This window comes from Chinchilla lanigera, unplaced genomic scaffold (genome assembly GCF_000276665.1).
Source record: "Chinchilla lanigera isolate Chin_1 unplaced genomic scaffold, ChiLan1.0 scaffold00090, whole genome shotgun sequence".
Taxonomy (NCBI): domain Eukaryota; kingdom Metazoa; phylum Chordata; class Mammalia; order Rodentia; family Chinchillidae; genus Chinchilla; species Chinchilla lanigera.
In genome coordinates this window covers 5,547,107-5,574,859 of record NW_004955491.1, presented here as the reverse complement: position 1 = coordinate 5,574,859, position 27,753 = coordinate 5,547,107, and the positions used below count along the sequence as shown (strand labels likewise).

The 27,753-nt window shown below is 63.9% G+C and overlaps 1 protein-coding gene across 1 annotated transcript in view; it reads right to left on the bottom strand.

Annotated features, from left to right (window-relative positions):
* Nucleotides 1–993: 993 nt before the first annotated feature.
* Agap3 (ArfGAP with GTPase domain, ankyrin repeat and PH domain 3) overlaps nt 994–27,753 on the bottom strand; it is a gene marked incomplete in the record, with an annotated part of 27,770 nt that continues 1,010 nt past the window's right edge. The window contains 18 exon segments of the mRNA XM_013504620.1: nt 994–1,679; nt 1,785–2,040; nt 2,663–2,885; nt 3,021–3,111; nt 3,202–3,356; nt 4,888–5,025; nt 6,220–6,363; nt 9,571–9,739; nt 14,476–14,580; nt 19,073–19,165; nt 22,503–22,661; nt 24,262–24,389; nt 24,520–24,654; nt 25,183–25,324; nt 25,497–25,582; nt 25,741–25,828; nt 26,205–26,263; nt 27,665–27,753. Coding sequence (XP_013360074.1) covers nt 1,473–1,679; nt 1,785–2,040; nt 2,663–2,885; nt 3,021–3,111; nt 3,202–3,356; nt 4,888–5,025; nt 6,220–6,363; nt 9,571–9,739; nt 14,476–14,580; nt 19,073–19,165; nt 22,503–22,661; nt 24,262–24,389; nt 24,520–24,654; nt 25,183–25,324; nt 25,497–25,582; nt 25,741–25,828; nt 26,205–26,263; nt 27,665–27,753 — 2,467 coding nt within the window.

The following is a 27,753-nucleotide window of genomic DNA, read 5'->3' as shown; positions in this document are numbered from 1 at the left end:
TCAGAGGTCAAGTACGAGGCCAGCCTCCTCACCACCCCAGAGGACAACTTCCGGCTACCCCCAGCCCCCAGGGTGAAGCTAGCCAGTGTCTCATCCACTCTGGCAGGCGGTGACACTGAGATCTCCCCGCTACCGCTGGCAACCGATCACAGCAGTCCGCAGCGGTGACTGGCTGGCAACAGCGATGCCAAGGCTTTCGGTAAGGACTCAGGTCCAGGGTAGGTTGCCTTTCAGCAGGGCTTGGGGATTCAGCTGTCCCGACCGCAGCCTGGCCCTGCACACAGAGGGTCAGGCGCTTTTTAGATGAGCCAGGCAGAGGCTGACGGAGACAGGAGCTGTTGTCCTCTCAGCAGGGCTGGGCCGGAGGCTCTGCGGCTCCGTGTCCCTGGTGCAGCTGCCTAACACGGGCCCGCAGGACTCGGCAGCCCCAGCGGCTGGGCTCTAGGGCTCCCAGGCAAGCACTGCTGGCATCTTCTGAGTCCAGGAGTCTGTGTCCCATCTCTGCTCTTGCAAAGAGGACGAGGACAAGGAAATAAAATCGCTTTCCTCTCTAAGTCTCATTGGTTATTTACCTACATGCAAGCAGATGCCACGCGGAGCTCTACCCACCACACCTGCCAGGAGCCACGGGGTGGCAGAAAGGGTGGGCCACCAGCGAAGCGGCCCCGGGGCGGGGCTGACACACAGCCAGGACGCGACCTTACCCAGGCCTTGTCCTTCAAGGTGAGGTGGTACCCGCCTGAAATCCCAGCACCCAGGAGACTGAGGCAGGAGGATTACCACAAGTCTGAGGCCAGCTTGGGCCACATAGTAAGTTTGAAGCCAGCCTGGACTATATAGAGAGACCTTGTCTCACAAAAACCAATAAGCAAAGAAATAGAAAGGAAGAGAGAAAGAAGCTGAGGCCAGAATGAGGGGGAGAGAAGAAACCTGAGGACCCAGGCTCAGTGAGAGGCGAGGGGTGTCCCTGAAGGGCACAGAGGGTCTGAGGGAGACGAGGCCACACACACAGTCTGCTTTATTGGCTCATCATACGCGCACATCAAGTATGTACACAAACATAAATACTCGAATGTACAAATTTTACACGGGAGCCCTGCTGGCCCCCGGTCTCTCTCACCCAGCGCCCCAATCCTGTGCCTGGCCCTGCCCTGTCAGAGGGGGAAGGCTTGCAGGGCTGGCACGAGGGGCCGGGGTCTGGAGGAGGGAGAGGTCCTGCCCCCCTCTCCTCACGGGCACCTCCAAAGGGTCCTGTCCCTCCTCGAGGGCACCGAGGTGCCGAGGGCTAAACGCTGCCCTCCTGTCTGCGGCGGCGTGAGTTCCGGCAGACCTCTGCTCGGCTCCCTCTGACGCTCTCCCCTCCTCGTGCGGCCCTGCTTCTCTGTCCCTGGGCTCTGTTTGCCCCAGCACCTGCAGGGAGGAAGGTCCGAGGCCACGGAGTCCCTCGGGCCCCTCTGCTCGCTCCCTGGGCCTCACAGGAGGCTGGGGCTGCGGTGCAGCTCGGCGGAGGCTCCGGGGCCGTTGGCGGGCTCCCTGCTGGGCGTGGGCGCCAGGCCGCAGCCCTCCCCCGGGCACCCATGCTGGAGCAAGATGTCTGCGCACTCTTGGCTGCCAGCGCGGCGGGCGTAGGCCAGCGGAGTCAGGCCCCGTGCGTCCCGGCTCCTCACGTCCACGCCGTACTGTGGGAGAAGGCACGGGCACGGTTGGCGGGGCATGGGCACCAAGGGGCAGTTCTGGGGCAGGAGGGAGAGGGAGGCAGGGCGGGGCAGAGGCGCCCGACTCACCCAGATGAGCAGCTGTGTGAAGACCACGTTGGCCATGGCGCTGGACAGGTGCAGGGCCGTCCGCCCGTCCCCGTCCCCGTACGTCTCGTTCACCTCCTCCTTGGACCCATGGGCCAGCAGCATCACCAGCAGCCGCAGGTCGTCCTCCACCACGGCCCGGAGCAGCTGCTGCCCCAGCGGCACGTCCGAGCTGGGCAGCGGGGCCAGGAAGAGCTTCTGCTCGTACTTGGCGTGGATCCAGCGCTCCTTCTCCTCTCTGCAAGCACAGGTGGGCGGGGGTGAGCCCAGGAGGCCACTGGGGCCGCAGTGGCCAGGGAAGGGCTGGGGGGCGGGCAGCCAGCAGGAGAATGCGAGAGAAGGCGCAGGGAGGCGAGAAGCCCAAGAGACAGTGGGCATTCAGAGGGGCCGCAGGAGCATAAAGAGGACGGCGGAAAAGCAAAGCAGGGACACGCACAGCGAAGCAGGCCTTCGGGGGCCGGGGGACCAGGCGGGAAGGGAGACTGCAGGTGGCTCCAGGGCCGGGTTATCTGGCTGTCTGAACTCTCTCCGACTGGCAGTGCAGGGACAAAGCAGGTGGGGGCCTGGGCGGGGGGCCATGGCGACCCTATCTGCCGCCCTTTCTCCCCATCTAGCGGCGCGGGCCCGGGCCTCGCACAGCTCGGTGATAGGGGCCCTGCGCATGCGCCTGGCAGGGGCCCCCTGACCTGCTGATAACGGCTCAGAAAAGGCCCGTTGTTGCGAGGCGCCTGAGTGACAGGCACGCGGGGCGGGTGGGGGGAGAGTACACCCTAGGGGCCAACTGCCAAGCAGCGCAACGGACACTTTTAACCCTTGTAACACTCGCAGCTGTCCCCTCCCTCCCGGCCCCGGTGGCTCACCTGCAGGCTTCAGGGCCTGGCTTTGCGTAGCCGTCCACAGCCCCCTCCCAGACGCTGTTGGCCAGGGCGTTGCCCATGGCGGTCATCACTGCCAGCAGCTCAGGGGGCCAGTCGTCCAGGTCCAGGGAGCGCACCCGCGACAGGTGGGCCCCCAGGTGGCGGTGGATCCCTGAGCACTCGATACACATCAGGGCACCCAGGTTCAGGCTGGCCCAGTCGGGATCTAGGCGGGGAGAGGACGGAGGATGGGGCAGGCGGGCAGCTGGGAGGGGGACGACCAGGAAGGCCTCCTCCCTGCCCCCCATGCATGCAGAGCTCTCCGTGGGCCCCGGTCCCGGAGCACCCGCCTGGCACTCACTGGGGGCATCGCAGTCGATACAGAAGCTGTTGCCGCGCACGGTGCGGACGGCCTGTACGGCCAGCGCTGCATTCTGGTTCCCCAGGCGGGTCTGCCACACAGTGGGGACAAGGGGTCAGTCACAAGCCCCTCCGCCTCCCCCAGCCGGTGCCCCAGGCAGGCCTGGCCACCCCGTGCCAACCTTGTCCTTGGCGCTGCGACAGCCCTGCAAGCTGGCGAGGATCTGGGCCTGCACACTCTGCACCCACAGCTCCCGCTCCTCTGCCGTCGAGGCCTCGAAGTGCCACGTCTGCCCGGTGAGGGACACCACCACAAACTCGAAGGGCTCCTCTGCGTCTGTGGAGGGGTGGGGGCATTGACACCATTGGGGCTGGGGGCTGGCACCCTCACCCGGGGCACACACTGCACTGTGCCCACCTGAGCCCTAGGGCCACGCTGTCCTGGACAACCTGTTAAGCGGGGAGGCAGTGACTGGCATGAGCCCTGAACCCCCATTCCTAACCACCTGTGGAGCCCAGGGAAGTGGGGGACACGAGGCCATGGTTTCCCTGGCACTGTCAGGCAGGGTCCACACCCCAGGCGGGGGGCCTCCAGGAGCAGGAAGAGCTGCGTGCCTGGCAAAGGATGCGTCGGGGCGCTGGAAGGCAACGCTGGGAGAGGGAGGCGGGTGTGGGCACCATCCGTACATGTCAGCTGCAGCCGCCTCATTTTGCAGCTCATTAAACCCAATATTCCTGACGGCGTCAGCGTGGGGCTCCTGGGAGCCGGGCCCCTCCTCCACTGCCCTGGCATAGCAGGCGGGAAGGGCAAGTGGGTGGGGGCCAGGAGGAGATGTTTTCCTCAGGAACTGGGGCCTGCGAGCCAATAGGGACCCGCGGACATCTGCAGTGACAAGTACGGGGCCTCAGCGGCGACCCCAAGCACGGTGACGAAGCTCTTCCAGGCTGTGCTCCCCCAGGCTCCCAAAGACAGTGACACAAATTGTAGTCCCAGGGGTCGCTGCCCCAGCGGTGGGCCCCTGCTCACAGGCAGCTGGAAAGGTACCCAGGCACCTTTGGGGAGGTGCGCCCTGAGTTCTGCCAGACCACCTCTGCTTGTAAATCCTCACTGCGCCTCTGCCTGCGGCTTCTCACCTCTTTGACAGTGACAGTCCTCCTGCCTCAGGACTTTGAGACCTGCCTTCTCCATGCACAAAGCTGACACTACTGCCCTCCATGGCTGCCAGGCCCCCGAGCCCCTGAACCACACAGGCCTCTGCATCACCCGCGGGCCCTGGCTCCCTGGACCACAGCGGAGGCATCAGAGCGTCACAGGGTGCTTGGAGATGCCGACACCCCTCGCCTGAGCCCCCCCATTGACCCTCCCACCGCAGCAGAAAGGAGACACGTCACTGGGAAGAAGGAGGCCCGGGGAGCGTGGGGTCGCTGCTGTCATCAGGCAGCCCCTGAGGGGTCAGAGGGACCTGGAGCACCTCTGCCCAGAAGAGACAAGAGACAGTTGGCCCACGCACGTGTGAGCACCTACCATGTCCCCACCGCTCACACACTCCCGCGTGACGCGAGAGACACAGGACCCAGGTCCCGCCAGCCAGTCTCGGAGGAGTGTGACAGCCACCCACCGTGCCCGGCTCTCCGGACAGACGGACAGACGCATGTTCGCAGCTGAACAGAAAGGGAGCAGAGCTTGTCCGAGGCACGGATCGGAACGACCGCAACAGCTTTGTGTCATGGAGTTTGTCTCAACAGAAATGATTTCTAGAAGCGTTTCATCCATCTCATCAGGAATCAGGGTGCTGCTACTTTGGGGTACTGTGCCCGGGGCCCGCTGCCCACCTCCTGTGCCCATTTGCCCGCTGGGCCCCCCTAACCTTCGGCAGCACTGCTGGGGCCGTCTGGTCGGGGGTTCCCGGCGCTCTTTTTCCAACGGTGCTTCTTCCGGTTGGAGTGGGGAGATGGGGGAGGCTCCAGCTTGGGGCTGGAACTGAGCACGTCGGCCGAGCCACCCACTGGGGAGGGGAGAGCGGAGAGGTGGGAAGAGGGGAGGCGAGGCGGGCGCGGGCCCGAGCGGGCCAGGCCGGCTCACTGCGGCTGGGCTGCCCGGGAGGGGTCGGGGTGCCCGGGCCTCCTGTCCCAAGCTCCCTGTCTTGCAGCAGGAAGCGCGGAGGGAGAGGGAGTAGGTACGGGCCCCTTGCAGCCTAGAGGGGTGGAAGGTGGCCCAGGCAGCTCACGGGGAGCCGAAGCCCCAGCAGCTCCGCACCAAATTTATCCTCAATCACACTCCCCGCTCCTCACAATTAATAGCAGAATTAGAAACAATCAGGGAGCTGCCTAATTACTGTCAATTAGAGCGCGCTAATCAAGCTCCGGCTCCCACACCCCGCCCGGCGCTCACCACTAAATGTCAAACTTCATTAGAGGCAGACATGCTCCCTCCCTCCCTGCCTGCCTCCTTCCAGACTCAACAGAGGGGCTCAGCGAGGCCAGGGCGGGCCGGGGACCCACGAGGACCCCGGGCTCCACGCTTCCTCTCCCAGGGTGGGATACAGATGCTGGCAGTGTGCCGAGGCGCCCGTGAGGGGGCTGGGGTCGAGCTGGGGGGCAGGACTGTGTCTGGGCCACGGCCCACTTCCTGGTTTACTAGGCTCCGACACCCAGGGTCACCTCCTAGACTTTGCACCTTCACTCGCCAGGAGGGGACGAGACAGGAGGGGAGAGCCGCCCCAGTCCCTCTCCCGCCTTCCGGAGGGGCCACGGGTTCTGTGGCCAAGGCCGGGGTGGGTGGGCACCAGGGGAGGAGATGTGGGGAAGAGGAGCAGAGCCGGCAGAGCAGGCGGGTGCATGGGGGGCGGGCCTCTGACCCTCCTCAGACAGGGCGGCCTCTCTGCAGGACGCAGGGCAGGGGAAAGGGCCTTCGGGGGACCCCTCTCCAAGGCAGCTCGGGCTGCCTTCATAGCACGGGAGCCCCCAGCCTGCGACCTCCCCACTCCGCGCATCCCCGTTCCCCGCCGAGAGGCTGATGAGCTGGCGGCGCAGGGGGCTGATGGGGATGCAGAGCGCCACCGGCGCTGCCTGGGGACCAGGGAGGAGGAGCCGCGGAGGGCGGGCGGTGCAGGCCTAAGTGAGGTGGGGGACGCGGCCGGAAGCCGTGCCTGGCGGCCGCAGGAGGAACAGAGGCAGCGGTGGGAGAGCCCCCCACTCACCGGGGTTTTGCGTGCTCCACTGGTCGGCGCTGGAGACGGAGCAAGAGCGCTGGTGTGGCCCCTCGGGGCCGGGGCCCGCCCAGGCCGAGCTGCCCGGGGTGTGGTCGGAGTGCAGGGATGCGCTGCTGGCCGAGTGGGGGGCACCTGGCGGGGTGGTGAGGGGAAGATCAGACCCAGGAGGAGAGTCCGGTGGGGGGCTGTCCAAAAATCTCGTGTGGGTGTGGTGATGCGTATCTGCAATCCCAGCGCTTAGGAGGCTGAGGCAGGAAGACCCCCCAATACTGTCCTAAGAACAGGGCTGTTCCAGGAGGGTCACACCCAAACAAAAGCAGGCTCTGGAGTTCACCCAGTGGGGGGGCCAGAGGCCTTGCACTCTCCATGCCTCGGGAAGCAGGCCTGCCTAGACCTTCCTATCCTCTTCTCCTCCCGCTGTGAGGACACAGGATCATAGACCTGTCCCTGCACTGCCATCGGGGCTGGCAAGGGTGTGGGCACTTTGCAGTCTCCTGGACCTCTACGACCCACTCTGCTAGGACCCGCTCATCCTTGCTCCTGGCTCAGGCCTGGCACCCTACACTCTGGCCCGCATATGTCATTTGGTCTGCCTCAGCTTTGCTGCCATTCTGACGAGAAATAAGTATATCAAATTCAAGTAATTATGTCTAATTAGTATTAGTAATTATCCTGTTGGGCTGGAGAAAATTAATCTTTCGTTTCCCATTAGGGAAGGATGGCGGAGCCAAGGGGAACCGAAGGCTGCTCTAGGTAGGAGTGCCAGGGCTAGGCAGGCCCAGCCAGTGCTGGAGCGGGCAGGATGCGGCGTCCCCCAGCCCCACTCCCTGCCCCACTGGAGCAGCCTGGCGTGACCACGGGCCTCACAGGCCCGTGACACCTCAAGGCTGTGGTGTCCCAGCTTCCCTCCCTCCCTCAGTACCCCAACACCAAGGGAGGCGACGGAAACCTGCAGGAGGTGACCATGAGGGTCTAGGAACAGGTGGGCCAAGCCCAGGATCAAGTTGTGTAGAAGGTGCAGAGGCGCTTGCTGGACGCAGTGTGGGCGGGAAAGCAGCCAGGGCCTGGCCAAGGGGACTTCCAGGGGAGTCCTGGAAGGCCAAGCACGGGCTGCCGGGCCAAAGCAGCCGGCTGGGGACACAGCAGGACAGATGCCACAAACGCCCTGGGGGAAACACTGCTTTCAGGCCGCGGTGAGTTTTCTCTTTTATGTTTGTCTAACTCCCAAAACAGGACCTGCCACATGCAGGCGCCCGGCAACACGGGCGTGGGGCCGGGGTCACAGGCCGCTCTCCTGGCTCCGGCCTCACAGGATCCCGCCCAGCCTCCTCCGGCCTCCAGGGCTGCCCCTGCTGAGCCCCTCTGCTACCCCCACTGTACTGCAGGGCCCTGGCTTCTCTCCATGCCTTGTCCCAGCTTCCAAATCCGCCCCCCATCCTGGGCGCCGACCGAAGACATCACAGGCCAACTTCCTTCCCGAGCCCCCCAACCCAAAACCCTGAGGGAGGGCAAGTGCTTTCCCTTTTCTTTGTTAATTCTCCCCTCATTACGCCTGCAATCCCACAATCAGTGTGCACTGTAATTGTCGAATTTGATGCTAATGATTAATGAATTAAACATGGAGCCATCAATTAGTCCTCCGAGGATAATTCTGCATAAAGCAGCGGATAATGTAATTACAGTAACAAAGATAATGAGATGTTAACATCGCCCGGTGAGCGAGAGACATGTGTGAGTGTGCGTGAGGGTCGGTGGCAGCGCGTGGCAGCGGGAGCCGGGCTGGGGAGGTGCCGGCCGTGTGTGCCTGCGTGGGTGCCGGGATCCTGGCAGCCTGGGCACCCTCCCCGGTGCCAGGCTGGCTGCCCAGGTGAAGGGCATCAGGCCCAGGAGTGGGACACAACAGCACCGTCTTGCTTCCCTGCTTCCCACCCTCCTCGGGGAAACCGTCCAGCTATTTGCAATCAAGGAAAGGTGCCCCGCTTCCCGAGTCCTCTACTTGCTCCCTCTCTTTGCTACTGGCGTGAGAAACTCCATACCCACCAGGCCGGCTCTGGAGACCTCCCCAAGGCTCCACCCGGACTGTGGCCCACGGGTTCGGTGGCCGCATCGCCTTCTGCAGCTTCCTTCCTGCCCCCAGAGATCTCCCTCTTGGAGCCCCAAGCCTCCCTGTTCCAAGCTGGCGGCGCTCAGAGGAAGGACCAGCGCTCACATCAGACACACCTGGTTCCAAACCGAGCTCCCCCACTTCCTGCAGGATTCTACAGACAGGTTACTGAGCCTCTGTGAGCCTCCATTTCTTCACGAGAACAGGGATGAGAACCCCGACTTCACGGTGCGGATGCGGCCCTGGGGCTTCGTGTGGAGGTAAGCACTGCCCTGACCTCTGCCCACGCCTACAGCAGTGGCCACGTACAAGCAGGCTGATCCAACAAGAAGCCGCCCCTCCATCCAGGGCCTCGCCTGGGGGCTGGTGCCTCCCCTGCCTGCTCTTACCGGGCTTCAACAGTGCCAGCTCCACTGGCGTTTCCTGTGGGCAGCGCCATTGCTGGGGGTCTGTACTGCCCACGCCAGGAGGCTGAGTATCCCCAGCCCCTGTTCACTGTGTCCCCTCTCGCTAGCACCTCCTGTCACTGTGACAAGCAGAACGCCCCAGCATCCCCGCACGCCCCTAGGGAGTATGACACATTTGCGCTGAGAACCCCTACTGCTCAGAGCTGACCAGCCGGGCAGGCACTGTCCTGAGCAGCGATTTCTGGGCCAAAGGGAAATGAGATCTCATGGTTAGGGGCAACACGGGAGACGCCGAGGTCTGGGGAAGAAGGTGCCATGTGGGCAGGACGGCGCCAGAAGGGCGGGGGCCTAAGAAGAGCCCAGGGAGGAAGAAGGTGCCTGGGGACGGGGCCTTTCACTCAGCCACGCGGTCACACAGACCGCGAGGACACCGCGGGCCTGGGGGTGCCTGCTGCAAAAACAGCCCCCAGCTCCTGACAGCCACGCCGGGGGCTGGATGCTAGGCAGCACGCTATCCCTTCTCTAACCCAACCTCTGTGCTGGGACCGCGCCTCTCACTGCAGAGCTGAAGGTGCTGCCCGGGTGCCCCCGAAGCTCTGTCCCCTCCCTGTCCTACGCAGCAAGCTGACACGGGTCTTCCTCGGCTCCAATGCAGAGGTGACCATCAGACCGCTGGCCCCACTCCCAAGGCCCAAAGCTCCCTGCCCCGACATCCAAGGCGGCCTCAAACAGTGGCACTTGGCCCCACTTGAGGCTAAAGTCACCCTGCAGGACAGTGCTGGCCGCCTGCAGCCTGGGTGCCCCCGCCACAGCCACTCCCCACCTCACCTGCGCCCCCGCCCAGCTGTGTGTTGCTCCGCTCCATGGACAGCCCGTTGGCTCTTGGGCTGGTGCCCGGGGCTGTGGCCGGCGTGGCTCGGGGCAGACGCTTCCCAGGCACCTTCACCGTCGTCCGCAGCAGATCGATCTCCTTGCCGTGGATGTTCTGCATATAATCCTGAAGGCCATGTGGACAAAACAGACGGACATGTGTTAGGACAGACGAGCCCTCTGCACCGCCACACCTCCCTGCGGTGCTCCCTGGGGCGGGGAGCAGAGCTTCAGGACTCCACAGCCCCAAGAAGAGGTCTGGACCACAATCAGATCTTCAAGCTGGGCGTGGCGGCCCACGCCTGTAATCCCAGCACTTGGGAGGCTGAGGCAGGAGGATCATTGCGAGTTTGAGACCAGCCTGGGCTACAAAGTGAGCTCAAGGCCAGCCTGAACTGCACACTGAGACCCTGTCTCAAAAAGACAAAAAAAAAAAAACCCCAAAAAAACCCCAATCAGATTTTCACCTTGCCCAAGGGGCTTCCAGGGACTCAGGAGGAGTGCAGGGGCTCTAAGGACCGGAGACTTGGGGTCCTCAGGCAGCCAAGCACTTGATGGAGATGGGGTGCAGGGAGAGAGCACCCATGTGGTTGAGGAGGACCCTGCTAAAGTCAGACCCCCACAACCACTGATCAGCTCCTACCCCAACCCAGGCGCCAGGAACATTTAATCCCTGCAAGACTCTCCAGCCTTTCCGACGGGGCTGGTCACACACCTCTGCTGAGCAGTTTGAAAGGCAGCCTTCGATTCTTTTGGTTGGACTTGAGAGTGTAGCAAAGGGTCCAGACGTCTCCCCACCTGAGCTTGTCTAACTGGGCATTGCCGGTGCCAGCTTACCACCTGCCATCACGTCCTGGGTTTTACTGTACCACAGCTGTGTATCTTACGCAAGCTGGTCTCTTACACACCAGCCCGAAGGGTCTTCCCAACCGCCACAGGGAGATTTTTATTTTTGTTTTTTAGCAGCAATGGGAATTGAACCCAGGGAGCATGGAGCTACATCCTCAGCACTTTCAGTTATTTTTTTACTCTGAGACAGTTACACTAAGTTGCTCAGGCTAGCCATGAAACTGCAGTCCTCCTGCCTCAGCCTCCCAAACTGCTGGGATTACAGGCATGCATCACCACGCTCTCACCCTTTCAGTTCCAGGGCAATGCGAGCCACTTCCAGGAGTGGGTTCAAGGAGGGGCCCCCATTTCCCGATGCAGCTCTGTATCTGTGCCCTCGGGCTGCCACCCTAATCCTGGGAGGACGGGGCTGGCCTCGGGCACACCTGTGCAGACCCGCAAACACCACTCTGAGAAACCAAGGGGAGGGGTCTCCCACCCAAGGCAGGGTCCTTGGCCCACTCTACGCCCACCTGCTGCTGGGCACCGCCAGGGCTCTTGCCCTGGCTCTGGCCTGCCCAAGGCGGCCGGGCAGCCGTACACCCAGAGGTGCCTTGTTGTTCTCCAACGTGCCTGTCTGATCTTCCTCCAGCCAACCGAGCACCAGCCTACCAGTCCCTGCCGCCCGGTGGAATACCGCTTTCGGCCCAGTGTCCACTGTGTGACTTCGTGGTCTCACCTCTCTCCTCACCTCCATCCCAAAGCCTCAGCTTCTTCACATTCCTGTCCCTGGTCTGTGCATATACTGGGCCTCCGTCTCTGCACGCTGATCCCTGATCCCCGCTCCTCCCCTTCCCGTCCCTGTGCACAGTTACATCTTGGGTCGGCTGCTCCTGACAACCGTCAGCAGCTGGCAGGGCCAAAGGTCCAGCTGCGGTCCCTCTCCCGGGGCAGTATCCGGGCCGCTCTAGTTCACAAGGAGGTCACAGCGGCAGCAACAGTTTCCAGGCCCTGGGATGCCCGGGCTGGGCTGCAGCAGAAGCTGACCCTATGCCAAGAACAAGAGCCACGCTGAGGGACGCAGGGCCACAGTGCCCGAGACTGGCTGCAGGACGGGCCCGCCCGGTCCTGGCACCGGGGGCAGCGCTGGCACCTGTGCACCGCTCAGGCTGAGGCACAGCTCTCGCCGCTGCGCGCCGGAGCCCCGGTCTGCAGGGCAGCTCAGTGACGACGGAGCCGGAGGAGCAGCAGCAGGGACGGGGACCTCAGGCGCAGAGCAACAGCGTTTCCCTCCGTCAGCAGAACGGGGAGCGCGGCGGCGGCAGCGGCTGCTCAGGAGAGCGGTCACCACGGCTGCCTTTATTACCCACCATCAAACTGCAATTTCTTCCCCAGCCTCCTCGCTAATTACCCAGCCAGCGTTCTCATCTCGTTTTATTACTGGAATTAACAACGAGTTCAGAGCGTGGAAAGCTATTAAGATGTGTGATTAAGCCACATTCAATTAGTTTCTACAAACAATTTAATTGATGTTGCAGATAGAATTAACAGAAGGTGATTGTGTGAATGGCTCCGCTGGCTGCAAAATGGGGGAGGCTGTGGCGGGCTCTCTTGGGCCAGGCGAGCGCCGGGTGCGAAGCTTGAGGGCTGCCCACCGACTCAGTCTCTCGGGGCTCAGTCCGGCCCCCAGTGTCAGGATCCGGGGGAGACCCGGCCCCTGGGAGTGCTGGCCAGGTCCGGCCCGAGCTTCCGGCTCACCGGAAGACCCAAGGGTGTGGGACTGGAGCGCTTCGGCGAGGCTGCTGCCCCCAGGTACGGAGGCTGCCCGGCTGCTGCTGCCCGGGAAGAGAAGCCAACAGGCGGCTAAGGGGCAAGGGCGGAGGAAAAGGCCAGCAGGGGAGGCATGAAGCCAAAGAGGGAAGGCCGAGGGCGCCCCAAGAAGTAAGCGTGGAGCGGAGCGGAGCCTGAGCGCAGCCCTGGTTCTGCTCTTGCTGGGCCAACGCCAGCACTTCAGCTTTACACCGCAGGGGGGACGAGGCGGAACACCTCCAGGCAGGGGCGGCCTCCACAGCACGCGGACCTCCTGGTGTCCAGGAAAGAGCTGCTGCGGGCCATGGGCGCTGCTGCCCGGGGGAGCCACTACACAGCCGCTTCCTGGAGACCAAGGGGCTGGGCCACAGGCCACCCGCCTCACAGCGCTGGCCCTGCAGGTGAGGACGGCTCGAGAGCCCCCATCAGCTCCTGCCACAGGGCCCCAAAGCTCCCAGGGCAACAAGTGCCGGGGGGGGCGCTCGGGGACCCGCTTGGCCTGGCTCTGCAGTGACTTCCTCAGCCAGCCCCCAAGGGAGGAGCCCCTGGCGAGCGCAGCAAACCCCGGAACATGCTGAGAATCAGCCACGGGCCCCAGCCTCAGCGCAGCCGCTGGCCGGGTCACTGACCAGCCACAAACACGCCGTGCCTCCACTTCCCCACCCGGACGCGAGGCCTCCTGCCCTGAGCAGAACCTTCACACCCCCATGACCGAACAGCCCTCCCCGACAGATGGCCGAAGAGCCAGGTCCCCGCACTCCTGCTGGCTACAGGACAGGATGGCACCGTGCAGTGGCAAGGCCTCTGGGCCTCAGCGCGACCTGGGCCCCCCTGCCTGTGACAGGGCAACACCTTTCTGCAGGGAACACTGGGGACCTACAGTTTCTAGCCCACCTCCCCGGCCCTCCCTTAGGTATGTCTGCGGGGGGCCCAACTGCCTCAGACACCCACATCTCTGTCATCAGCACTGTTCTTGGACAACTCGTGGTTTTGGTTTTTTTTTTTGAGTCAGGGCCTCTCTCTCTATGTAGCCCAAGATGGACTCAACTTTCCTCCCAAGACAGGCCTAAGGTGTTTTTTGTTTTTTTTGGGGTACCAGGAATTGAACCTAGGACCTTGCGTTTGCCAGGCAAGCACTGTGCTGCTGAGCTACATCCCTGGGAACCAAGCTGGACTCAAACTCATGGCAACCTTCCTGCCTCAGCCTCCCAAGTGCTGGGATTACAGGTGTGGGCCACTCCTGGCTTTCTGGGCGTCTCTTAGGGACTGGGGAGAAGGCCCAGGCGTGCATGAGGAAGAAGCTGCTGTACTAAATGGATGTGGATCCCTATGCAACTGCTACTGTCATCCCAGGGTGAGGTGTTTTAGAGGAATGACCCCACCCCTAGGCTAAGCAGGAAGGTCAGTGCCCGAGGAATTAATGAAGAAACTGCTGGGGGTCAGGCTGGGCTCGGCTGGATGAGGCCACCCCCGGACCAGCTCTCCCCACGCAGGCCGCCTGTGTGTGCTCGGGGCACCCTGGACAGGCTCTCAGGAGCAGTCATGGCTGGGACCAGTGGCCTCTGCTCGGGCTGGGCCGACAGCCTGTGTGTGTGGCTTGCTGGGTGGCCAGGGACCCTCGGAGGGTCTGCCTCCGGGCGGGGGCGGGGCTGGCCCACGCTCTGTGCTCGGGGGGCTTCCTGGGAGAACTCATTAGCCCCACAGTGGGGTGGTGACAGAGATGGATTCTGGTGACAGCTGTGTGCTGGAGCCACGCGGTGCAGGGAGGGGAGGAAGGAGGGTGGGGGGAGCGGCCACGGGGCCCCGCGACAACCCCTGCCACAGCCACACCCCTAACGGGGGGCCCAGGCTGTGCCCTGCAGAGTCCTCTGCCCACCAACAACGCCACCCCACTCTCCTCCCTGGAGGACCTGGCCAAGGCCCCGGGCCACTGTCAACAGCCCCGCTCAACCGCCACCTTGTCCCCCACTGGCACGGCCCGGCCTTGAGGTAGCAGCACCCAGGCCGCAGGACGCGTCTTGCCTCCAAAGCACTGCCACAGCCGCCCAAGGAGGGGCATCACAGTGGGCCGTGTCCTCCGGAGGCTCTGCACAGCTGGTGACTTTGGCCCTTCCTGAGCCACCGCAGTACAGTCCTTGCTCCAGGGAGGACCCACGTGAGAGCACGCAGGGTGCCCGCCCCGCCCAGCCCCGCCCAGCCCCGCCCAGCCCGCACGCCCGGACTCACATGTAGGCTGGGGTGGTAGGTGAGCAGCCCGTTGTCACACAGCGTCACGTACTTCTTCTTCCACTCCTTGTTCAGAGACTTGCCGCTTCTCTTCAGCAAGATCCCCTGGGAACACAGAGCCCATCAGAAGCCAGGAGCAGCCGAGGGCCCGGGGGTGGTCACAGCGCTCCGGGGAACGCCACCCTGCCTCCTGCCTCCTCCCGGCAGAGGCCTTTGCGGACCCCGGCTGAGCAGGGCGAGCAGCGGAGACAAACGCGCTGCAGGACGCTGCTGACAGCCCACCACAGAGCAGCCACTGTCCTGGGCCTGGGCGTCTCCTCGTCCCCACTGGCAAAACCAGCACAGGACTGGACGTGCCCAGCCTGCTGCTCCCACCCGGGCTCCAGGAGGGGCAGGACAGCAGCGGAGGTTTCCTCCAGGCCTGGCCTGCCAGCCCTGTGGCACTGTCCCTGAACTGTCCCAGGAACTCCCTGGACGCCCAGGCCGCCACCCTGGCCACCAAACTGCCTGTGGAAGCCAGGGAGCTGCTCCTTAAACGCAGAGGGTGGCCGACAGGAGCACAAGCACAGCTAACCGGTGACTGCGCCAATGGCCCTCAGGACTGTGTGGCTGTCAGAGGGTGAAGGCAAATGAACCCCAGGGAGACCCAACCAGCCGGGCGCCAAGACCCGGGGAGAAACGCGCTCCTCCCGTACCACCGAAGGACGCCCTCACATGTCCGAGGGACCACAGAGAGCACAGGAGCGCGGCCGGGGCAGGAGCACCTCGGAGGGGCACCAGCAGGCCGGTCCTCCAAGCCCCACCTCGGGAGGGGGAGCACTTCGGGGAGCCGTGGAAACGGAAACCCCACAGGAAGGAAGGACACAGCTAGGTCCACAGACCAGGGCCAGGCGAAGCGTGTCAGGAGAGACATCGCTGGGACAGCTGAGAAGGGAGACGCCGTGCCACCCAGGAGCAGGGCCCAGGAGCCCCCCAGCTTCTCCCCGGGAATGGCACAGCGCAAGGAGGCGGAGAATGAAGGAGAGCCCCTCCCCCACCACAAGGCCCGGGGTGGGGATAAGCACCGCCAACTGCACTGCTGCTCCCTCTAAACTCTTCAGAGTAAGGCTCTCGCATGGTGGATGAAATCAGTAAAAGCCAATTAAAGATTTCTGACCAGCTGGGTGTGGTGACACACAGCTGTAATCTCAGCACTCAGAAGGCTGAGGCAGGAGAATGGCCTGGAGTGTGAGGCCAGAGTGAATTACATAGACAGACTCGATCTCCAAAAAGAAAAGCAGAGGATTTCCAACCGACCTCTCCCTCCCGGCTAGGGGCTGTGCCAGAGGGAAGGAAGCATCCGAAAGCCCGGGCCCTGGGCAGCTTTACTTCCCGGCTCCCGCTTTCCAGGACGCTTCCGTCAGGGCTTGGGAGCCATCTCCTTCCTTCCTCTCCTGCTGCCGCCCCAGCAGGCGAAAGCCACTGCTGGGGACACAGCCAGGCGCACAGCCTGTGAGGACACAGCCCGCTCCCGCCCCCTCCCCTGGGCGCCTGTACACAAGGGAGGTGGGGCACAACCAGGCCTTGTCTCGAGGTCCTGAAGGAGACCCCCGTCATCCGGAGCCTTGGTGACCCCTCTGGGTACAGCGTCCCACCACAGGGTGCAACTGAGAGCCAAGCGAACAGGACAGCCGCCCCCTCTCCCAGGGACATGTGGCCGTCAGGCCCTCGGGTAACCCAGGGTTACCCCACTCCCTCCAGACGCAGGCCAGGGGGACAATGTCCAGGTGCCAGGGGACGTTGTCAGCACAGTGGGGGGGGCGCATCCTGGGAGGAGAAATACCGGGCAGAACTTTCCGATGCCCAGCCTGGGTGGGGTCCCCACCTCCTCGTGGCTCACACAGCCCCACCCCCCATGGGCGCAGCCCCAGCTTTCACCCCAGGGGAGGGGTACCAGGTTGATCCCTTCTGTCTCTCTCTTCTTTGGTGGGGTCTCTTAAGTCAGGCTCTTGCTATGTCGTTTGGCTGGCACTGAACTTAGTAGGTAGCCCAGGCTGGCCTCAAACTTGCAGTGGTCCTCCCGCCTCAGCCTCTGAGTGCTGGGATTACAGGTGTGCATAAGCATGCCTGGCTCTGATCTCCTTTCTGCCGCTAGTTGGCGCAAAACATGCAACAAACCAGTCTAGCTCCGGACCTGTTTCCTCCAACAAACGGGGCGTGGACTCAGGGACTCCAGCACTAACCCAACTGGCCCTCCTCCTCTCCTGGAGGGAGATCAGGGAGGCTGGCGGGGACGGGCGCCCTTTCCACCCGCACTCTCCCCTTTCTTCACCTGGGCCCCCTCTCGGCAGAAGCAGGCGAGCAAAGCATAGACGGTGATAATGAAACTCGTTAGCCCAGGCCGTGGGCGAGGGAGACAGACCAGCGGCGGCTGCGCCAGCGCCCACGCCCCTCGGCCACCTCTCACCTGCCCGGCTGCCTGCACCCCTCCAGCCTCGCCTTCCAAGGGCGGCGGAGCCGCGGGGTTCCGCTCCCTCCCTGGCCGGACGGCTGCGCACCGCAGAGCAGGAAGCAATCTGGGGCGGAATGGGAGCGGTGCGGAGGCGACAGCCCCAGAGGACCCGTTCCCGCCGCCGCCTCCCTCCCAGCTCCGCCAGCCGACTTAATTGCGGAGTCCGGATTGATTGGGAATGCAAATGGCAACTGAAATGCAATCTCCACTCCCAGCAGGAGCTGGGGGGAGGGGGAGAACAGAAACGGGGAGACCGGGATAGGGCGGGCCAGGGAAAGAGGACGGCCAGGCCAGGCGGGACGGCCAGGCAGATCCTGCGGGGTGGGACCGGCTGGGGCAAGGAGGTGGGGGAGAAGCCCCAGGATTGGCAGCCATGGGGCTGGGAGGGGAGGAGAGGAGGTCGGCCTGGCCCTAGGCACAGGGCCCACCAGTCCAGAATGGGCTGAAGCCGCAGCAGTCGGGGGGAGACGGGGGAGGCGGGCACGAGTGTGGGGACTGGAGGACGGGGTGTGAAACTGCAGGGCTCACGGTGGGAAGGATCCCCTGGGGTATCCTGAGGTTCACCCAAGCTGACTCCAAGCAGAACAGAACCCGGGGTACAAGTTTACGCGGCTTCCCCTGCCCCTTTCCTCACGTGGGGGGTTCGGAACAAACCAGCCAGCCCCGGGCTGGCCCCCAAGATCCCCCACAGGAAGGCACAGGCAGGCAGGCGGCATACTTGTTCAGCGTTGGGGTGTGTGTACACACTCACTCAGGGGGCACATGCTGCCCCGCACCTGAGCCCCAGCTCACCACCCCTCGCACAGCTCTCCAGCCTGTGCGCAGAGCGAGCGCATCACCTGGCAGAGGCCCCGCTGCGTGCGGGGTCAAGCACAGGGCATGCGTGGTGGGGCAGGAGGACGGAGGGTCCACCGGAGGAGCTGGGAAAGCCAGGGCCTGGGTCACAGCACAGCTGCCTGGTCTGCCCTCTGGGGCCCCGACTGCCCTGCTCTGTACTTGGTTCCAAAGAGAACTTCACAGAGCATGAGAAGCGCCTAATCTTGACACAAATCCTCACCACGCTCCTGAGAGCTCACACGGCCCACAGGCCTACAGCCCAGCCTGGAAGCCAAACCCAGCCACAGGCCCTGGCCCGGCTGAGCGCCCACGCTCCGGCACCCCCAGGGTCATGTGTGGTCAGAACAGTGCGACGTGGCCCCGTGGAGACACGACCTCTCCAACGACCAAGCCAGCTCCAGGAAACAGACCGACTCCCAGACTGACACTGCCCCAGCCTCGTCCTCTGGGGCACCCGGTTCACGCTATCCTGTCCACACCATCAGGCCAAGGCCCACCACAGTGACCGCCAGCATGTGCTCTGGGAGAACCAGAACGTCCTGGAGTCACTGGGGCATGGCTTCTCAACTAAATATTTCCTTTAAAAAACTAACCAGCGGGCTGGGGATGTAGCTCAGCCGCACAGCGCTGGCCTGGCAAGTGCAAGGTCGTGAGTTTGATTCCCGGGAACAACAACAAAAAACCTAACAGGCAAGCATGGTGGTGCATGCCTGTAGTCCCAGCACTTGGGAGGCTGAGGCAGGAAGATCATCGAAAGATGGAGGCCAGCCTGGCCTACACAGTGAGACCCTTTCCCAAAACGGACAAAAAACTAACAGACACCCACTGGCAAAACTACACCAATGACCTCAGGGGAGACCAGACCTCAGCATTCTCATCTAAGCAGGCTGCTTACTACTCTGGCCACAGGTGCTCTTTTTCCTTAGTTCTGGGCCCAGGCTGAACTCCAGAGCCCAGGTCTGGGAGCTCCCGACTGAGGACAGCATGTGGCTCTCTGCTGCCCTCCAGTGGTGTAAGGAGGAGGGACAGGCAGCACTGTGGCAGCAAGCCTCGCTAGGCTCCTGAGCGGGAGCACCCGACCCTTGATAAGGATTCAGGCAGGGGAGGGAGGCGCTCCCCGGGCTACACTGCAAGTTAAGGGCTGGCTTAAACAACGTAGGGAGACCTGTCTCAAAAGTAGAAAGCAAAACAAAACGAAAAAGATCTCCACCCTAGCATTCCCTGGGCCTTGTTCTTGGCTGCCCTGGCCCGAGAGGAGGCGGTGCTGACCTGCTTAATGGGGATGGCCCGGCCGCTCCCGATGCTGTCCACCTTGCCCTCCGCAGCCTTCTTGTCCCGGTCCAGGTCGGCCCCCTTGCGAGACTGGAAGAGAACAGAAGTGGCATGTTAGAGGCGCGGGGCTGCCGCGGGAAGCTGCCCACCTGCAGGTCCCAGCCCTCCCGCCTTCCTCCCTTCCTGGGCAGCCCTAGCATGGGTCAGGTTGGGCCAGGGCGGCGGGATGGGAAGCAACGGAGACCACGAGTATTCCAACGGGTTTATTCTTACACACGGTACCATACAGAGCAGCACAGGTCACTGAGCCGGCCCGCCCCTCACAAGAGAGCAAGGACACGAAATACCGAGGAGGAGGAGGAGGAGGAGGAAGGGGGTGCGTGAGTGAGGAGCACGCAGCCCAGGGGGCCGGGGCGCAAGAGATGGGAGGGGCAGGAGAGGTGGCCGTGGGGCTGAGGGCTGGCCGGGAGCAGGGGCGGCCACGGAGAGCAAAGTCCCGAAGTGAGCGGGCACACGGCCCGCCTGCGGCAGACACCACACGGCACGGGGCGGCGGGCGCCGAGCGCGGCAAGGCCCCCTCGCGGGCACGGCAGATGGAGAGAGAGAGGAGAGAGGCCGGAAGAGGCCCTGCGCCCTGCCAAGCTCCTGGGGCAGAGTCCACCCGAACGCGGGTCCTAGGAAACGGGGAGGCCAAAAAGAAGGGGAAGGCAAGCGCGGCGGTGGCGGCGGCGGCGGCTTCCGGAGCAGGAGCAGGAACGGCAGAAGTCCATGCAGGAAGGAGCAGAGGAGGGGAGGGGCAGGAAAGCGCCCCCCAGAGCAGCTGGGCCCGCAGCGGGCGGCGAGCGGGCGGGTGGGGCGGCCGCCCCTCTGGGCCTTGTCGCGCTGGCCGGCCAGGCCGGCGTGGGCCGAGCTCCCTTCTTCTCCACGCAGCGAGCCTGGAGCCTGGCGCAGCATCCGGCCGGCCGGGCTTGGTCCCCGGTCCCTGGCAGCCCCCGGCTCGGGCAGGCGGGCTCCGCGTTCCTAGCCTTCCCTGGGGGTGGGGTTAGTTACAAAGGTTCTTGTGGGTCTCTGGAGCGGGGAGCTCGGCGGCCGCTTCTCATCTGAGAGCAGTCCCAGGGCCCGGCCCGCCTTGGCCCCACACAGGGGGAATGTCCAGAGGTGCTGTGTGTCACCACCTGGTCTTCTAATTTGGAAGGAGTTGGAAAGGCCTTTTTGTTGATGAAAAGTTGGAAACAGTGGCACATATCTGCAAATATCGAAAGAATAAAGATTTTGGCAAGTTATACTCAAGCCCCGCACGAGTCGGTCAGCACGGTGAGGGTGGAGACCCAGGCACCTGGGGAGAGGCAGCAGTGGGATGAAGAGGAGCAGGAGGAGGAGGACGAGGAGGACGCGGAGGCGGCGGCAGCGGCTGCGCCTGCTGGGCACGTGCGGCCCGCGGCCCATCTCAGCAGGGAACGCTCGCTGCTCAGCAGCCGGGGCCCAGCCCTCCTGTCCTGCCAGGCTGCCGGGAGCCGAGGGCACAGGCCGGGCACTGAGGACTGCAACTGCAGTGTGTGAGAAGGCCCAACTGGAGGGAAACCTGGCCAAGCGCCACCGGAGCGGAACTGGCCCCGCAGCAGCTCTACGGTCAGCACCCGCCCCAGCACTCTGCCCTTCGGCTGGGGAGGAAGGTGGGTGGACCACCGCCAGGGGAGCCCCAGGCAGAAGTGGGGTGCAGCCTGGAGGAGTGGGGTGCAGCCTGGAGGCCATTAACCACCAGAGGAACCCCCGAGCCCAGGGGGCACCTCCGGGGGGGGGACGGGAACGAGTGACAGTGGTAACAAATGAGTGCATGGGATCATGGGGGGTCACCAGCCACAGACAGGCAGGACATGGGGGGCGCCCACTCAAGCAGGTGCGACTCCACTGGGAAGGACAATGAGGGAGAAGAGAGGTGGCTCCCACAGCAATGATGAGGGGGCCCCAAGATACACCCACAGAGACGGATGTGCCTCCAGGCCGCCTGGGGGAGGACGGTGGGTGCAAGTGAAGTCACCATGGAGACGATGGAAAGAAAAAATAAGGTCGCCACTGTGAAGATGGAGAGGAGGGAAGGCCCGGAGGGAAGGCCGTGCCGGGAGCTTGCAGTGGCAAGGGACAGGAGGCAGCACAGTCGAGGCAGGCAGGCAGCGGAGACATGGAGGGGGCGGAGCAGCCGTGGCGAGCACAGGCCATGGAGCCGGCCGGGCATGGCGGGAGGAGGAGGGAGGCAGCGGGCGCCTGCGTGGGGTTGAACCAGCCAGTGGGAGGTTAAGAATGGAACCGAAGCAGCAGATGACTGGGGCGCGATGTGGGGGAGCGGGGTGCCGGGGCCCCTGGCGGCAGCCGCGGTGACACAGGCAGGTGTGGGCACAAGCAGGCGGCCACCACCTCCACGGAGAACAGAACAGAAACCAGAAGCTGCGGGGCCGGCTCAGCGCAGCGGCGGGAGTCAGCCCAGCGAGCACGCACGGCGAGGGGTGTGTGGGGGCGGGCACGGGTGGGCGGAGGCAGGGAGAGGAGTGCGGGGCGGGGCAGGGGCAAAGATGGAGCAGCGAGGCCGGGCACTGGCTCTGGAGGGGCCCGGGCCGAGAGCCAAGCCCTGGCTCTCACGGAGGCGCGTGGAATGACGCGGAGGGCTGGGCCGCTCGCGCCCTGCCTGTCTGGCCAAGGCTCCGGAAAGGGCCAGCCAGGACCCGGCAGGAGGCCCAGAGCGTGGGGGACACTGCGTAAGAACTGGGGGGTGGAGAGATGGCAGGCGCAGGGGCCTGAGAGCGGAGGGGCAAGAGCTCACAAGGAGACAGGACAAACCTGAGCGGGAGGTACGAGGCAGCGTGGTGAAGCCCAGGAAAAGATGGCTAAGCCTTTGTTAAACCAATCACAGCGGTGGGTGGGAAGCATGAGCGTTCCCCTCGGCAGTGGGGTAACGGAAAAAGAGCCGGAAGGTGGATTGGGAGGCCTGGCTCGGACTCTAGCTCGGCCAGCTAACCCTCTGTGTCGCCTTGGGCAAACAGCCTTCCGGCCTCCGGTTCATTAGCTGTTGAATCAAAGGGGGTCAGGGCAGTTAGGCCGCGAGTCCCAAGATCCGTGCAAGCTGACACAGCGACCCTGGGGGCTGGGGGAGGAGGCTGTGGGGGGCCAGCGTGTGCACAGGGGGTGCGGGGCCGGGGCTGTGGTCAGGCAGCCAAGGGAAGCAGCCCCTCGTGGGCTCACAGGCTGGGTCTGCAAGACTTGGGGGGGGCCGGCCAGGAGCCTCTGGAAGCCATGTGTGTCTATGTTTGAGAGAGAGGAAGGCTGCAGTGGCATCGTCCTGACCTAGGGCCGCCCCTGCCCTCCTGGGGGGGTGCTCGGCGCTCACCCTGCCCGCTGCAAGGCGGCTGGGCGGGGAGGAGGGCGGGGCACGTACCGTGAAGATGTTGGAGCGCCGCTTGGACTGCTTGCGGATGGGCGTGGGGGTGGAGGCAGCAGCGATGGTCTCGATGCGCAGCTCCCGCTGGCTGATGCTGGGGGTGGAGGGGACTGAGGAGGAGTAGTCGCTGAAGGCGCTGCTGCCGCCATTCGTGGCCTGGGGACAGAGAGGGCTGCTGAGGGCGGCCTGGGGCAGGCGTCGGGCAACTGGCACGGCCTGGAGGCTGAAGGACCCTGTCGTGGCTGCACAGCAGGGCTGCCCTCAAGGTCAGAGGAGCTTTGTCCTGAGGCTTAGGCTCCCGTGCCAAGCAGGGGGGTAGACCAGAGGCAAGGGCCACCAGGCCAAAATCAGGACAAAGTCTGGAAGTGAGCAAGCTGTGGACCCTGGCTGGCAGGCTGGCCTGGAGAGAGCAGGAGGGTCGCCTGGACGGACCCCCAAAGCAAGTGACACACGTGGGGGACAGGACACCGCCAGGCGGGAGCTGCGGAGCGAGCTGGGCACAAGATGTGGGGAATCAGGTCTGCAAGTGTGTGGCAGGAAAAGGGGCTCCGAGGGCTGAGGCCGAGAGCAGGACGGGGCTGAGGCTGCTGAGCTGAGGCTGCTGAGCTGAGGCTGCTGAGCGAGCCGCAAGTGAGGCAGAGGAGGGAGAGGAGAGAGACGGCAAGCTCACAGAATGGAGGCGGGATGCGGAATGTAGACTCCAGGACTCGGGAGACAGCACAGGGAAACCAGGCACCCGCACCCCACCTGTCTGATAGCGCACCTCCTTTGAACCGAAAGGCACGCAGGGCATGGTCTCAGCCAAGCCAGAGCCTCCCTGGGGGTACCCCCAAGAGCTGCCCTGTGAACCCCTGGCCCTGCTGGTGCATGGATGGCGCAGATGCTCAGCTAGCTAAGAAAGCCCTAGCCATCCTCCTCCTCCTCCTCCTCCTCCTCGCCTCTTTCCCCGTGGGAACCCTGCACCTCTCACAAGCCCTAGGGGGGTGGGTAACTGAACCACACACAGGCTGGCACTGAGCAACACAGAGGCTGTTGGCCTGACCGCTCCACGGAGCCCATCTGCGGGTGGCCCGGGGTCTGCAGCAGAGCATGGCACAGTGGTGCAGAAGCTACAGAACCAAGTCCTGGCCCAGGTGCCAAGGGCCGAAAGCTGACCTGGAAACAGGCCTGGGTGGAGCCAGGTATCCACGCGGCATTATGGGGGGGGCAGGAGCAGGACCTGCCTTCGAAGCCCCCCAATCCCACGTGACACCGTCAGTCATTCACCTCCCCAGGACAAGTGCTGCGCTCCTCAACGGCTGGTACCCTCCAAGAGCCCAGGGGCAAACCAGTACTTCGCAGGCATGAGGCTGCAGGCTGTTTCCTCCCCTCTGGGAAGGATAGCACCATGGCGGCCGGTGAGGGAAAGAGGGCTCGCCAGGAGAGCAAGGCAGAGCACTGCGCCAGGCTGGCCTAGGGCCAAAAGGAACCTAGTCTCCTTTCTATGTCCACTGAGGACAGCCGCCACAGGAAGCAGCCCACGGGACGAGTCATAGTGCTCTCCAGAGCACCTGTTTAAACTTCCTCAGCGGAAGGGGCTGGGAGAGCAGGGATGGACACCGGCAGTGGGAGGGACCGTCACCATGGGGCACGGCTGAGGCCAAGGCCAAGGCCAAGGGTGCAGGCTAAACAGAAGTGAGCCAGAACCGCATGCAAAGCCAAAGGTGCAGGACACAGACAACGGACAGGACCAGGGAGTGTGGGACGGCGACCGAACCTGGTTGATGTGCACGGCCGGGATGGAGGCGGTGGACACGGCCGAGTGGCTGGGCGAGTTGGGCAGAGATTTGCAGGGCCCGATGGCCAGCTGCTGTTTCTTCCGCAAGGCCACCACTTTCTGGGCCACTGCAGAGGACAACACAGTCAATTGTACCCTCCGGGGAGAAGGGAAGACAGCTCAGGGCAGCGCCACCCCCCAAAACGCACAGCTGCTGGCCGGGGAGCCTTCCCGCACCCGCACCAGGGCCCGAGTTACCGTCCTGGAAGACTCGCTCCACGTTGAGCCCGTAGGTCGCACACGTCTCGTAGTAGGTGCAGCGTTTCAGGTCCGTGGACAGCTTGCGGGCCCTGCTGTCGTCAATGACCCGGGGGTTGGCGGCACTGATAGCGTCTGTTGGGGACATACAGGGTTACCCAGCTGTCTGGGAAGGGCTGGGGGGCAAGGGTGTGCTGTAAGGTCGGTGGGCAAAAGGCCCAGTCAGTGGATATACAGAATACCAAAAACCAAGGTGTCTGGGCCTTGGAGCCAGTGACTTCATTGCCACCGACTTAATTTCTGAGTCATTTTATTCATCTCAAAAATTTTAGACACAACACCAGACATGGTGGTGCACACCTGTAAACCCAGCACTCAGGAGGCTGAGGCAGGAGGAGCGATGTGAGTTCTAGGGCAGCTTGGGTTACATAGCGAGTTCAAGGCCAGCCTGAACTACATAGTGAGACCCTGTCTCAAATAAACAGGAAAAAAACTGGACAGGAATCTGTGGCACAAGGACGGCCAGACTAAACCAGAGAAAAGTAACTGGAGGAGGCCCTGGGTTATAGGCCACACAGGAAGGGCTAGGAGCCCAGCATTGCTGGGACCTTAGCAGGGATGGAGGTTTTCTCCCCGTCTGACCCCGCTGCCCTGTCAGCTCACCCTGTGTGCCCACCAGCACCATGGGCACCTCGCTGGCGTTGCGGAAGCTGCAGAGCCGCAGGAAGTAGTTGTACACTGTCTGGAAGCTGATCTCATCCTCCAGGCTGAACACAAACACGACAGCATCTACCCAGGCTGCAAACTAGAGGAGATCAGGCAGAGTTAGCACCCTCCCCTGGGCCCGGCCACCCCGTGCAAGGTGGGTGGGTGGAAGGCAGATCCTGGCGGGCCTTGTTCCCCAGACAGGCCCAGTCCCAACCAGAAACCTCCAGGGAGGGGCACAGGGGCAGCCTTGGCAGGGGCAGGAGCATCACCTGGAGCTCCGGGGGACCGCCTTCATCTCGGATCAGCAGCAGGTAACTCTGGCCATCTACTACAATCTCCTTCTTGAACCGACCACCTAGGACAGAGCCCAGAGTCAGGACCAAACTCAGATAGGGCCCCTGGGGCCAGGCAGGGCAAAATCCATACGGAAGAGATGAGAGAACTAAGGAGGAAAAGGGGATCCAGGGGCCAACTTAGACACTGCAGCCCTGAAGGGGTCCAAGGGGCACTCACCTTCCGGGGACTCCTCCTGGACATACGTTCCCGTGAGATAGCGGTGCACCAGAGCCGACTTCCCACTCGATAGGTTCCCCACTATGCCCTGCACGAGGACGGGAAGGGGCAGAGCAAAGGTCAGGGGCACACAGGAGGAGAAAGGCCAGGCTGCAGCGAGAGGAAAGCGCTTATGGGGTCCCGGCGTGGTGGTAAGTGCCTGTAATCCCAGCATTTAGGAGGCTGACGCAGGAGGATCACTACCAAATTTAACGCCAGCCTGGAATATATAACGAGTCTGTGTCTCAAAACACAAAAAAGCACGCAGTAGCCGGGAGCGGGAAGGGGGCCAGAAGAAGCCAGGGCCTAAAGGGAAAGCCAAGCCCAAGGGGGAAGGGCAGGGGCACCAAGAGAAGCAATCAAGGCCCGGCCGCGTGAGCCCGGCCCACCTGCCAAGGGCCCCCACTCTCCCCCAGCCCACTCACCACTTTAAGCTCCGGCACTGAGCGGCTCAGGGTCCACTCCTGGCTGTTCACAAATGAGTCTGCGAAGACAGAGCCGCCCGTCAGGGCCACAGTGGCACACGCGCCTGTCCTCACCACTCCTGCCGCCCGTGTCACCGTGAGGCCCACTGCAGGCCAAGGCCAGAGGGTAGCACCACATTCTGCAGAATGCCGAACTTCAGCCCTCCTTCAGGAGGGAGCAGCGGGCGCGTCTGACGGTGGGACAGAGCACAGGCTACACAACCGAAGTGGGGGCCGACGCACGGTCCTCCCCGGCCTTTGCCAAGGCCCTCCTGTCCCTCTTTACGCTGCAGCCAGCAGGTACGCAGTGCCCACTTGGCCAGGTGCCCAGGTGCCTCTCACCCAGCACGGAGGCTCTCTAGCAGGTCTCAGACTGACCCAAAATGGACAGGCCCCTGGCAGGGGGCGTGCCAGCCTCTGGCAAGTAGGAACAGCTCGCCGGCAGGGTGGGGCCACCCACCACATTCCTGAGCCAGGGGAAGAAGGCGGAGCCTCACCTGGCCCTGTTCGGCAGGGGTGGGTCCAGCCACGCCCATCCACCCTGCTGCGCCTGGGCTGCGAGCCCCACCCCCGGCCTCCCTCCCTTCGCTCCGGTCCCGGAACCACAGGGCCCTGAACCACAGGGCCCTGAACCACAGGGCCCTATGCAGGGAAGCCTCCAGCTCCCCAGTGCCGGGTGACAGCCAGGCCTGTCCCCTCCTCGCTGTACCTGCCCCCTCCCGCAGCCAGCCCGCACGAGGAGGCCCAGCCTGGGCTGGCCTTTACCCTGCACTGGCACTGTCACTGCTCCCTCAAGGGCACTGTCAACACTGCAGTCATCACCACCGGGCCCATCACAGTCCCTGGCCCCCGCTAGAGGTCCACCGCAGCCAAGGCTAAGAAACGGGGTGGCCCGCCGAGAGCCACCTGCGGGGGTTGGGCCTCTCCTTTTGTTTTTTTGGTGTTTTGTTTTGGTTTTTTTTTTTTTTTTTTTTTTTTTTTTTTTTGAGACAGGGTCTCGCTATGCAGTTCAGGCTGGCCTTGAGCTCACTCTGTGGCCCAGCCTGGCCTCGAACTCAGAGCGATCCTCCTGCCTCAGCCTCTCAAGTGCTGGGATTACAGGCCTGCGCCACCCCGCTCTGCAGGCCTTCCCTCTTTCCCGGACGGCAGTTCTGCATCCAACAATGAGGAGATGAACCCTGGCCCTTCCTGGCCTCAGACTCCAGGGGGGCCACCGCCCACAGGGGTCCAGAGTCCTCCTCAGCCACTGCCACCTGCTCTTGACACTGCCAACGACCCCAGGCAACGGCTGAGTACTGAAGGTACCTGGGCCAGCCCCAGCCCGCTACCAGGTCGGCTCCCTGGATTCCCGCAGAGCCGTTTCCTGCCACCGTTCACCCCACAGCCCCCCAGAGGCGCCCCGAGGCGCGGCCGCCCCTTACCGCTCCGCGCGCCCCGCAGCCCCGGGTCGCGGCGGCCCCAGGGTGACGCGGGCTCCCTCCGGCGGAAGCGGCTGGTGAGCAGCCTCCAG